At 59.1% G+C, this 12419-nt stretch overlaps 1 protein-coding gene across 1 annotated transcript in view; it reads right to left on the bottom strand.

The window, feature by feature from the left end:
- Positions 1 to 1580: 1580 nt before the first annotated feature.
- ZC3H12A (zinc finger CCCH-type containing 12A) overlaps positions 1581 to 12419 on the bottom strand; it is an 11095-nt gene continuing 256 nt past the window's right edge. The window contains exons 2-6 of the mRNA XM_019547898.1: positions 11842 to 12342; positions 5867 to 6006; positions 5004 to 5238; positions 4351 to 4457; positions 1581 to 4268 (exon numbers count right to left, since the gene is read on the bottom strand). Coding sequence (XP_019403443.1) covers positions 3208 to 4268; positions 4351 to 4457; positions 5004 to 5238; positions 5867 to 6006; positions 11842 to 12314 — 2016 coding nt within the window. The 5' untranslated portion in view covers positions 12315 to 12342 and the 3' untranslated portion in view covers positions 1581 to 3207. The remainder of the gene's footprint in view (positions 4269 to 4350; positions 4458 to 5003; positions 5239 to 5866; positions 6007 to 11841; positions 12343 to 12419) is intronic.

The raw sequence follows: 12419 nt of genomic DNA, 5'->3' as shown, positions 1-12419 counted from the left end.
AGCAGTCACCCCTCACTCCACTAAGATGAGCCCTGCTTTGATTTCTGCCCCCCCTCCAGGGCTGAGCCTAGGGCTGGGGTGCTGGGGATGCCTGAGCTGGAAGGGGCAGGGGCTGAGCTGCAGCTAGAGGCCCCCGTCGCTGGCCAGGCTGGAGCCCCCCCACCCCGCACAGTCTCAGCCTGGATGCGGGCTCCCCTGGGCTGGCCCCAGCCCTGCCGGCACTCCTTTGTCTGCCAGGCTGCCCTGTTTACTCTGCTGCCTCCGCTTCCTTCCTCCCTGGCTCCAGCACGCAGCCCTGCTCGGGTGCTGCCGCCCCACCAGGCACCTGCCAAGGCTGCTGTGTTGGAGCAGGGCCCCGGCTGCAGCCTGAGAAGCGCCCTGGACAGCAGAGGAGCCAGGGGTCCCGGGGGGGTCACATGACCCTGTGCCTGTAGGGCCAAGTGTCCCACCCCCATGGCCTCCTCTCCCCCAGGCAGGAGCCTCTAGCCAGCACCCGCCCCTGATACCAGGCAGGAGCTTGGTCCTGGGAGATGGCCCCTGGGAGCCTGGGGCAGGGGCTGAAGGACCCTCTCCCCCCAGAGCAGGTGCAGGCCAGAGACCCCAAGAGTAAAGACCTGCAGCTCAAGGGCAGGCTGGATACTCCTGTGCAGCATGGGGGAGACCACCAGGCTGTAGCCTGACCCTGCAACCTCCTTCCAGCACTGAGAGGGATAGGATGGGCTCAGGGGACCCTGCTCTGCCCCGGGAGGACAGACCAGACACTGGGGCATCGCGCCAGGCGCGTTCTGCAGCCTCTCCGCCCTCCTGTTTGCTTCTCTGGAGCCAGGCAGGGGCCTTGCTCATCCCTTCCTCCTGGGACGGCTCCTCCAGCCCCTTGCGGCAGCACAGGCGTAGTATAAACACATCTGGACCAGCTGGAAGCTCCATGACCTCCATTTGCTGCTACTCTCAGCAGATCCACCGGCCTACTTCAGCAGGGCCCAGCTGCAAGCCTGCGGGGTGAGCACAGAGCTCACAGCTGGGCGCTGGTGCCCCACTGGAAGCTGCCAACCACAGGCACTGCCCCATGCACAGCCCAGGGCTATGGGCTCCTCTGCCCTGGTGCACCTGCCAGCAGTCAGGGAGGAGGGGAGCAAGGGCTCTGGCAGGTGCTGCTGCATGCACCCGAGCTGGGGGGGGGGGCGCTGAGACACAGCCTCAGCCCCTGCATCTGTGAAACTGCACCCAGGCAGCAGGGACCCAGGCTCCTGTGCTGCTGCTGCTGAAAGCAGCCATGCCCAGGAGCAGAGCAGGGGTGCTTTATTCCACCCCTGCCTGAGGAAGCACTCCTCTCTGCTTGCATAAATTCACAGGCAGAGCTGGACCACGGGTGCTCAGGAGCTGGAAAGGAGAACGCCAGCTCCAAGGCAGAGGGAAGAGGCCGAGACCCAGTGCTGGTGGCATGGGGGGGGGACCCTGCCCGCAGGGCTGGGATGTTAAGGCCAAGGGGCGTGCAGAGTTCCCTGCGCCGGCCTTAGCCAGCACAGCAGAAAGGGCAGGCCATCTTCCCTAACCTCCCACCCAAGGACGGGGCTGGCGCATCGTTGAAACCAGGGATCTTTATTGATGCAGCGGCAGCTCTTACGCAGGGCTGCCGCCTCGCTCTACGTACAGGCTGCAAAGACATGCAATACAGCAAGTTCTAGTAAAATACAAAACCTGTCCCTACAAAAAAAGAAGAAGTTAGTCCTGATTACAACAGGATGAATACATGCTGGCTCCCTGCCCCAGAGCCTCTCAGGAACACGACAGCCGAGGATTCAGTGAAAGCCCAGCCCGCGAGTTTCTAGACAATGGATCATTAAAAACGCAACATTTTTTCCCGTCATTTACAAATAGGCAAAGTTTCAGATTACATACAATTAAGAAGCATTTTGCTTACTAACATGAAACATTACAGTTGCTGTAATGCATCATCATCAACCAGGCGTACAGGGTTTGTGTCCTTGCGGCTGCCCCGGCACATGGTGCCGAGTGGACGAGGCCAGCCCTTGCCAAACTTGAGAGGGATGAGCCAGGAGACACAACAGGCCCCATAGCTCTGCCCTCCCACAGGTTGGCGGCTAGAAACGGCCTTCATTCAAGCCACAAGATGGATGTAATTAAAAAAATCCAACGCACAGATACAATGTGTATCAACAAATCAACTGCCTCTGGCCTGGGTGCGAGGAAAAAGCTTCCCTTCACGCCCCAGAACAGCCCAACACTGGGACCAGAAACAATTGCTACAGTATGTGTTCTTGAACAAGTCAAAATAAAGGTAGAAAATCTCCCACAAACAGGCCAGGGGGGTTATTCACTGCCCACAAGGGCTAAACCGCAGCTTGCAGGGGGCTGCGGGGAAGCAGAAGCCTCTGGCAGGGCAGGGGAAAGATGTGGAGAAAAGGAGAAGAGAGAAATGTGGAGACAAGCTCACCAGAGACCAGCCTCGAATGCTGCCAAGAGGCCGGGGGAGTCACAGAGCGGCACACACGGGACTCACTACCTGCCCTTATGACCACACGCCTTCCTACCAGGCGCTCGCACAATGGAAGGGAAGGGACCTGTGTCCCAGCCCTCTGCTCTGCCATGCAGCCAGGCTGGAAGAGCTGCCACAGCCTGCCCTTCCGCAAGCTTTTGTGTGGAGCACGTGGCTTTTTGGGGCGGGGAGGCAAGAGGTCGGCCAGGCGATTCCAAGCCCAGGGTCCCCGGGAACTCTGGTGTGGTGCCAGGACTCGAGGCAAGCACGTATCCTGGCAGCGGGACGATTAGGTCCTGCAACCCGGCGAGCATTGCTGCTATGCTCCAGAAAGCGACCCTGCCGGGCAGGTGCCTGGCGTGGGCAGGGCACAGGCAGGAAAGCTGGCAAAACAAGCTTGTGAAACCAAGCGGGGTCAGAGCCAGCTACAGGAAGGCAGCGTCTTACGAGCAAGCTGGCGTGACTAAAAAGGGACCTGAAGTTATGGACCAGGGGGCTAGCGTTCCCCGCACGTTCAAAGTCAAGCTGAGCGGTGGTGCCAAGTCCCAGGCATGGTCAGAAAGCAGGTGACCCTAGTGTCACCTTTCCCCGAGAGATGCCAGTGACGGGGACACGCGCTGCTAGAGGCAGAAGCCCCACTCACTCGAGTTTAAACCAGCAGCTCGCACCCTCCAGGCTCCCCAAGAGCCCTGCAGGATGCGGGGAGCCCCTCACAGGCCTGGGTTCTGGGACTTGTAGGTTAAGATCTCGGCTGCTAGTCTCTGGGGATCCAGCAGCTGCGGGAACCGGTTCATGACTGCATCCACGAGGTGGGGGTGGAAGATGCCACAGAGTTTCACGTGCACGTTGGCCCGCTCCTTGGCGAACTGCTCTGACAAAGCCCATGGGCAGGGGTCACTGTAGGCCGGGCCCGGGGCTCTCTGCAAGGGGTGGGGGTCTTGCGTGCTGCTGGCCCTTGCAGAAGGAGGGGGCAGCGGGTACGGCTCAGACCAGTACTCACGGGGATGGAGAGGCGCCGGTGGGCCATTGTATTCGCTCGGGAGGCTATACTGCCCGGCGCTGGCTGGGTGCACAGACATGCCGTAGCCTGAGAAGGCTCGGGAGGGCCTGGCGTGGGACATCTCCGTGCTGTAAGGCATGTAGCTGGCCCCAGAGCAAGCCGAGGAGACGGCGTTGTGAGAGCCAGGCTTGTAGAGGCTGTCAGGCTCCAGGCTGTGTGAGGGCTGGTACAGGGGTCTCGGCTGCCCGCAGCTGCAGACAGCTACCTGGTCAGGGGGGCAATGCTCGCAGTGGCTGGTGGATCGGCAAGGCCACATCCCGGACAATTGGTTCTCCAGGGAGCAGAAGCCCGAGTCAAGGGGCTCCTGAGACATGCAGGAGAGAGAGTCCATGTGGGGAGACGAGGCAGGGTGCTGGGGCCATTCGCCAGATCTATGGCCACTGCTGTGAAGCGGGCTGAGCCCTGGAGCACAGCCCTTCCCCAGGAGGGGACTGTCACCTGGCTTGGTCTTCTGGGCTGCTCCTTTCCTCTCGGCTGAGGCTCTCTGCATGCAGCTGGGGTCCATATCTGTGGAGGCAGGACATGGCAGCTCTGCCTGCCCAGGTCTCTTGCCCTTCTTCTCCTCTTTGGCAGGGCTGGTGGTGCTGGAGGCACTTCTGGTGGGGGACAGCTTGGCGTTGGCCCGAAGCTCATCCGCAAGTGAGCGTTGGGGCTGGTTGATCCTCTCGGGGTGGTAGAACTTGCACTTGATGCCATAGGTGCATTTCTTCCCTGCAAGGAGAGGGCAGAGCCTGGCATAAGACGCAGCCCAAGACCCCAGGGGTAGCCACCTCCCGCACATGCTGGGCCTTACCATAAGGGCACTGCTGCTTCTTGTGCTCTGGGACCGCAGGCTTCTTCCTCAAGAAGTTATCCAGGCTGGGGCCGTGCCGCCCCAGGGGGTCATCTGGGGGCATAAACCTGGAGAAGGGCAATAAGCTTCAACCAGAACAAGCCACCTTGGGTCTAGAGCCCCTTCACACCCCAGCTACAAGGCACCCCCGGACCAGACCCCAACCCCTCCCAGGGCAACATGTCAGAGCCAGGAAGGAGAACGGGAGCAAAGGACGAGGGGTGGGTGGGCCAGCCTGACGAGGCAGCAGGCCAGGACAGGTGGTCTCCACCGCACCCTGGCCACCATCTGCCATCGGAGGAGGAGGGGAAGCAAGGGCTCAGGGTCAGGCCGGCATGGGCTCGGGCTCATCAGCAAGCAGACGGCAGCTGCTGTCTGGACCCCGCGCCTGGTCCCGGGCCAGGAGAGGCTCTGACCATGCAGCCCCAACTGACTCACTTCCTCCCCAAGGCGCTCACCTGACATCACCGTCTGCTCCCTCCACAGCCCACACATGCCAGCACCTCGCTGGCATAACACTCAGCCACTGCTCAAACCCCCTTCCCGGACATGCAGGCATTCGCTAGAAGCCACAGCCCTGCCCTCCTCCCCCGGGAATGGGAACGGGAACACACTTGTCGTTGACGAACGAGTACATCAGCAGACGCTCCTCGATGAACTTCTTCCACTCGGGGCGCTCATTCTGCAGGTCGCGGTAGGTGTCATTGGACACCACGATGCCGTCCGACTCGAAGGCCAGCTTCACGATGAAGCGGTCATCGTAGCAGACCACGCGCTTGCCTCCCACCCTCCGGGAAGGGGTGAAGACCAAGATTTTCTTCTTCTCCAGGTCACGGAGAATGTGCTGGTCTGGAATAAAGCACGACCCCCATGAAATGATGCCCAAGCCCAGAAGCCTTCCACCACAATGCGAGATCAGAGGAAACCCACAGCGCTCCAGCTACACGCAGCTGGAAGGCCCAGGATGCTTATACAGCACCTAGCACAACCCTGGCCTCATCCTGAAAGCCTCCAGGTACTGCTGGAGGTCAGTGAGACTCGATTACACAGTGCTCCCCTCCCTCTGATGGGGCTGAAGCAGCCAGGGTGGAGCTTTTGTAGGGCCCTGCCCTAGGCCTGGCTTTCTCCTTGGAGCAGGGTGGCTGGCGTCAGAAGCACAGCTGCTTGCAAGTGCAGGGCAGGAAGCAGCACTGCCTGGGCCTGCTTGACCGGCTCTCGTCTGCCTATCAATGTTCCCTGCAAGGCCCCATGCAGCAGTCTGTATACAGGGAGTTGCACCACTAGTCCTCTGAGGCAGATCCCAAGCTAGAAGCATCTTGCCAGGAGGTGGATATTGTTGCTGAACATGCCCAGACCAGGCAGATGAGGGGACAGGCTAGTGACAGGAATCCTCGCTGGCCAGACAGTGACCCACTAGCCTGATGGACCCTGGCCACTGGGGACCTTAGAGGTTTAGTGCCGGTCTTTAGTTCCCCACCTGTAATGAGCATGTCTGGCCGTGGCTGTTCCTTCCTCCAGGATGGCACAAAGACCGTGATATCCTTGTGCCCTCTGTCCCAAAACCACTGGACGGCCAGCAGGATGCCCCGGCAGGAGAACGCCTCTTTGTTTCCATGGCTGCACGCAAGAGAAAAAGGAGAGAGGATTGGGCCTTTGGTGGCAGGGGAAACTGCGGTGCTGCATCATGGGACCGTGTTTTGAGCATGCAACGGGGCCGCAGCTCCGACCCTGCTGCTTCACGTGTGCCGAGTCGGTGCATTCGTGGCAGCCTGCCCGAGAGGGTGTTGCCACCAGCAGCCCTGTGCCAAGCAGCTCCGGAGCACTGCCTCATCATCCCAGCTCAGCACCTCCAGCCCAGCCCCCGTCCCGGGACAGTGTTGGCCACAGCTGGAGTCAAGGAATGCAGCTGCATCCGGCAGGAAGCTACACCCAAGGGAATGACGTGCTCCTGTAACTCACAAGCTCCAGAGTCCTGGCACAGGTACATCTGTACCAGGGGAGCACATCGCTAACCCTTTAGTGAAGGACAGGCTGCCCTCCCCTTGCCCTTGGACACACGGCCCAGTGCGCAGAGCACTATTTATGGGGTCTGAACCTGATAAAACCCCCGACAGCCTGATACTCTTGGATGTTGGCAGGCTATCGAGAGAAGGAAAGGTCAGCCCCATGTGTCAGGGGCCAGCACCTGGTGCAACACGAGAGAGCAGCCTGCTACGCTCTAGTCACAGAGCTCCGGAGTTTATGCAACATGTACCAGGTGACCATCTCTTTGCAAATCCAGCATTAATCAGCACTGATGTTGCACGTTAACTAGGAACTTTATCTACCGCTTTCAAGTTACTGGTCTCACCAGCCACCAACTGCTCTCAGAGACCCAATGCCCAACACGGAGCAATGCACACGTGGGCCCCGGGCCTTGCTCCCCCTGCCTGCCACCTCTTACCCCTCTGTCCCACAGGCTCACAGCTGGCCACAAACCAGTGAAGAAAGAAGGTCAGGTTTGCTGGCAATTAAAGGCCCTGCCAAGGACATGAGCCTTCCAAGAGCAGCTCTCTTTGCTAGTTTCTTTTGCTGTCATTTTTCCCAGCCCACGTTCAGAGCTGAAGCTTTGGTCAAAAAGCAAATAATGCGTGTTATCAAGGACTGAGCAATGGGCTGACAGGGACAAGTGCTCAGCCTTGCGTAGGGGTTTCTTTGGTCTCTGAGCAGAAGCAAAGTGTAGTCAGTGGCTGGCCATGCCTAGTGCCCAGGCTGGGACCCAGGGCTCAGACATCGCAGATCTCGGCACCCGAGGTTCCCAACGCCCAGGCCCCAGCCAGTTTCTATTCTGGGTAATTACACAGCACTTCCTTAAGTCTCCCTTGCTGTTTCAGAGAACTACAGTTGTGCAACGCTTAAGTGCCAACGAGCAGATGTCGCATTCCTGCCCGGAGCTGCCCCAGCTCGTTCGAGATAAGAGACTCCCCGTTTTCACATGCTTGGGGCCAGCCCACGAAGAAGACATACTCTGTGAGTGTGCAGTGCAAGGACACAAAATGTTTGTGTTGCCAGCAAGCGCTTCCTGTAAGTCTTATCAGAGCTTTTAAATATGAAAGTGAAGCAACTTCTGTGGAAAAGCCCCAGCACCTATTCAGGCCAAACCCGTCTCTCTCTCCCTTTTTTTTTTTTTTTTTAAAATGACCCCGGAAGCTCAGAACAGCAAGGGCAAAGGCACATCACGAACGAGATCTGTGACCTGAAGGTGTTGTGCAATTGTCAGGGCTGCAGTCCCGATGCCAAGCAGAGCCCTGGCTACTGCACAGCTATCCCTTAGCTCCTAATGCAGCAGGCAGCTCCCAAGGAAAGCTGCTTGAACAGAGGCCTCCGAGGAGGCAGACAGACAGGTTTCCAGTGCAGGGGGCAGCCTGGAAGATGGACAGAGACAGGTGCACAAAGCAGCAGCAAGAGAGGACAGGGGCTTGCATCGGACACAGGGCACGGAGCAGGCAGGGAACTGGGCAGGGGTACAAGGAGCCATCAGCCCAGTGCCTGGCCCCAAACGAGGAAGGTGTCAGCAAGGGTTAAGGGTTGAGCCATGTCTCTGTGATATGAATGACATGAGATCACATGATGTGGAAAGATACCATCAGAGGCATGACGGGGAGGAGGTGAGGCCCGAGTGTGGTGGAGGGGCCTTTGAAGGGCACTACCATCCCTGCCTGGGTAGCAGGACCCGCAGCAAGCGGGCAGCAACAGGTGCTGTGTGGTGGACCCAATCCTCCCAGAGCAGCCTCTGCACCTTCCACCCCTGAACTCTGCCCTCCTGCCTGCGTGTGTCCCATTCCCTAGCACACCGGCTCCCAAATCACTTGGCCACTTTGGAGAACACCCTCTTACACCCAGGGCCAATGCGTGACAAGCACTACAGCCAAGGGCCTTCCTCCCAGCCCTGCTCACCATCAGACACTCGTAGGACAGAAAGACAGACACGGGGGCCGAGAGATGCTTCTAGTGTCCAGAACCTGCGTGCCAGCAAACGAAAGCGAGAGGCTCGGGACACTCACAGCACCGAGAGCTTGGGAAGAGGAGGAATGAAGCACCCGAATTATCCTCCCAATACCAGCTCAGAGGGCAAGCGGCTCTGCGGTACTCCTGTTCCACCTGTGCACGCTCCAAGGGCTGAGGCTGCTGACGCTATCCCCGTGCTCACGCCAGCGTGGGCCCCACGAGTCATTTCAGCCCAGCTCCGTGGCCGGTTCTTAAGCACCCTCTGACTGTTCACTATGCAACCAGAGCTTGCTTTGCATGTTGAATAGCCACTTCCAAGGTGAAAACTTCAGCCTTTCCCCCCCACCCACCTCCATGCAACAAAGCCCAGCCATTTCTATTTTCTGTAACACAGGGTTGAAGAGCACGGCACCCACACGTCACGGTTCATTTCCAGAACCAGCCTTGAAAGAACAATGAGTTTCTAAAACTCCTGAAATAGAGGATAATGCAACTGACCCCCCCCCCCCGGTGCAACAACGGGAATCAAAGGAATACCTTGACAAGCAGCATTTTTCCTGTCAGGGTGTCAAGAAATGCTGATTCCTTCTACTGCTCTATGCTCCCCATCTCCCACATTATCAAGCCTGTCAGCTGCATCTGTCCTCCACGGGCACGTATCTGAAGTGTTACGTCTCCGCAAAACATAACGGGATTCTCTAGTCTAATCAATGCTCTCTCCTTCAAAACAGCTGCTCCCTCAGTCAGTAGGGAAGTCAGATTTAAGTCATTCAGAGCAGGTCTGCAGACTTTCTGGGCCCTGAGATAAACAGGGAAGTGTCACACCACTAGAAAGCGCATCTCCTTCCCTCCCCCCTCAAAGCTGATGTGAAAGACTGACTTCATGGAACATTTCTGCCAGGGCCTCTGCCTACAAGATGCCTGCCAGACTTCTTCCTTGAGAAAGGTTTGACACTGAAATGATGTCACCAAACTAAGCTTCAAGGAGTCCCTTCCATTCGCGTGCAGAAGGAACACACCCAGCGGGAATTTTTCCTAAATAGGCACGCTGCAATCCACCCAGACATATGCCAACATCACAGCCCTGGGAAGACAAAAGGAAACCGAGACATTCTGCCCTCTGAAGTCCCAGCTCGCAATCCCGAATTTGTAACGAGAGGAGAAATGGGCTGCTTGGATTTGGTAACTGCCAAGAAAAATTCCCTTAGAAGGAAGTAGAAACTAATTTCCACCACGATTTGCATACGGTTGCCATGAGCGGTTCAGGGAGGTTGCTGCATGCTGTGCCAGTGAATCAGCAGGGACCGCACACTATTAATACAGGAAGTTTCAGAACGGAATTCCCCTCGCGGTGAACGGGCTTCAAAAAGGCAGGCACCCGACGGCTTTGCAAAATTAAACTTTGCTCCCGCTGCCCTGTTTTTACTGCAACTTCGCAGGAACTGGGGAGAAAGGTTATTTATGCCTTTAAAATGGCAGCTATGCAAAGTGTGAAACCAATCACAGGAAGGACAACACAAGCAGCCCAGCTGCCGGCTCCCAGCGCTGCACAGCCTGTGCTGTTCCGTCCCCTCCGATACAGGCTTATCAAGGGCTTAGAGGAGAGCCAGGCATGATTTTCCTGCCAGCAAGGGCTGGCTCTGAAGTTTACTCATAACAAGTGGCATGAGGCGATTGTGGTGTGTAACAAGGGGGTTTGTTAATAACACACACAGGGCGTAAGTGTGGGTAAACACATTGACAGCTCCCCTGCAAGAGGCAACCAGCGACACAAGCTGGGAGAGAGAGGACACCTGCAAGGGGACTCTCTCCCCATGTTAGGCAGCAGGTGAGGAAGAGAGGTGCCACGGGGGCTGCAAAGGTGGTAATGCGAGGGGGAGGGCTGGCCAAGCCCCTGCCCTGAGGCTTCCTGGTGCCACACATGCCCGCTCCGACATGGGAAGCACACGGCAGAGCTGCCTCTGCGAGCAAGGCTTGCTGGAGGGCTAGCAGCTCTGATGTCAAGGCAGCTAGTGGACCACTGGTGTGGGGAGTAGCCATGAAGCTACAGGTTTATGGGGATGAAATCAGCTTTCCAGGGAGCTGTCCCAGACTCTGGAGTGTCCGCTGGGAAGCGAGTGATGTGGGCGAATCCGTGTCCGGCAGGGACACACTAGGCACAGAGCATCATGTTGATACCCTGAGAGGGCACCCACTTCTCACCGGTCCGCAGCCAGGTTGGCTACAGCTCCCTGTTCACGGGATGGGGCAGCATACAGGGCAAAGGCCTCCCCCGAACTCCACAGACAGCGTGTGCTGCTGCAGCTCAAGGTCTTGCGGACAGGAGTCTGCTCTGCTTTCTGGCAGTGAGGTCGGCTATGCCTCCAGGCCCGTTTTAAAATGAGGTCAGACCACCCAGGCCTGGGGAAGTGCGACTTCGCTGGGGTTTCCCTACTGGAAAGGCCCATGGCCCCTTTCCAACACGCTCCCAGGTGAAAGGGCAAGCGCAGCAGAACGCACTCAGTCTGGGCCCAGCAGGACCGGGCGAGGGATGTGCTCCTTCCTGCCAGCCAGGACTGGCATGGACCGCTTTAGCTAAGCCTTCATCAAGCGCTTTCTGCTGCCCTGGGTGAAATCCGTGCAGCAGGGCTTGTGTGCACATCCCAGTAGCTCCAGACCAGAGAGGCGAAGACTGCCAGAGAAGCCGGCTTGGGAAGTAGCATGGTGGAAGCAGTGCCCCCATCCTGCCGCAGTCCCATGGTCAGCTGGTCCCACAGGGCTGTGCCTTCCCTCCCATGAAGGAAAGGGGAAACGCAGCATCCCCACCCAGAGAGGTCACTCAGACAAGCCCTAGACCAGCTTCCCCCCAGGGCAGAGGCCCTTCCCAGCCCTCTTGGGGCATCAACATGGTCCAGAGTCACCAGGCCACAGCAGTCTGTGCCATCCCAGGAGATGCGAATACCAACACTGACAGCATGGGGAAGCCCATGCTAGGCCTGGGTCAGATGCCCTGCGGGGCCGGCTCCTGGTTGCAGCACGGCTGGGAGAAAGGCTGGCTCCATCAGCGTGCCAGAGCCGCTGAGGATGACCAATGCCTTCCCTTCCCTTCCCCGTCTCCGCTACGTACAGCAGTTGTGCTTCAAGCCACTAGGCCTTCAGTGAGAGAGCCAGCTCAGGATTACAGCCTCCCTTTATTAACCCCCTAATTATTTATTGAGCAACTTCCTGCTTTTGGAGCTCGCGTAAAACCATTAGGTAACAAAGCTGCTCATCACGGAGCCCACTTCGGCTCCCCAGTTGCACCGAAGGTCTCGGGGGTGCCCAGGCGGCTGCCGGTTGCCGCCCTGCTCGGACGGGGCAACCGCAGGAAGGTGCCAGGAGGCGAGGGAGGGCGCACGCTGCCGCGGCCGAGCTCCTTCCCGCACAGCTGGATGGAGACCCCGCGCCCGAGGCAGCGCTGCCCGCCTCGAGAGACGCCAAGCCTACCTCATGGCCACGTTGCTCCCGTCAATGACCACGGGCCTCAGGTTGCTGCTCTCCTTCTCCTCCAGCGTGGGCACGAGCTGCGGGGTCTTGTTGGCAAGTCCCCCTCGAGGGACCAGCGGGGCCTCCCTGCCCTCCTGCGGAGCATCGCTCGCCTCTCGCTCGGCCGCAGCCGCCCCGTGCTTCACCAGCTCCCCGAGGACGGCGTTGGTGTCCGCGTCGAGGCCCAGCTTCTGGAGGACGGCGCGGATCTCCTCCGAGGTGTAGCCCAGCTTGCGGAAGAAGTCCACTCTCATCCTCATCTCCGCGCTGTCCGGCCCGGGGCTCGCGGGGGCCGCGCCGGCCTCGCCCTCCAGGGCGGGCAGGCTGAGGTAGTCGCTCTCGTACATGTCTGCCGAGCTCCCGCGCAGGGCCTTGGGGAGGGTCTCACTCCAGCGGGGAAAGCCCGGGGCCGGGGGGGCACGCCCCACGTCCATGGCTCCGAGGGTCACCCACGCCCAGCACCTGCGAAGCAGCAGGCGCGTTAGCCCCGTGCGGGGCGGGGGCGGGTGCCACCTCCGCCCTTTCTGGGCCGGCCCCGC

The sequence above is a fragment of the Crocodylus porosus genome, unplaced genomic scaffold, assembly GCF_001723895.1.
Source record: "Crocodylus porosus isolate Cpor-Errol unplaced genomic scaffold, CroPor_comp1, whole genome shotgun sequence".
Taxonomy (NCBI): domain Eukaryota; kingdom Metazoa; phylum Chordata; order Crocodylia; family Crocodylidae; genus Crocodylus; species Crocodylus porosus.
This window is presented reverse-complemented; position numbering and strand designations above follow the sequence as displayed.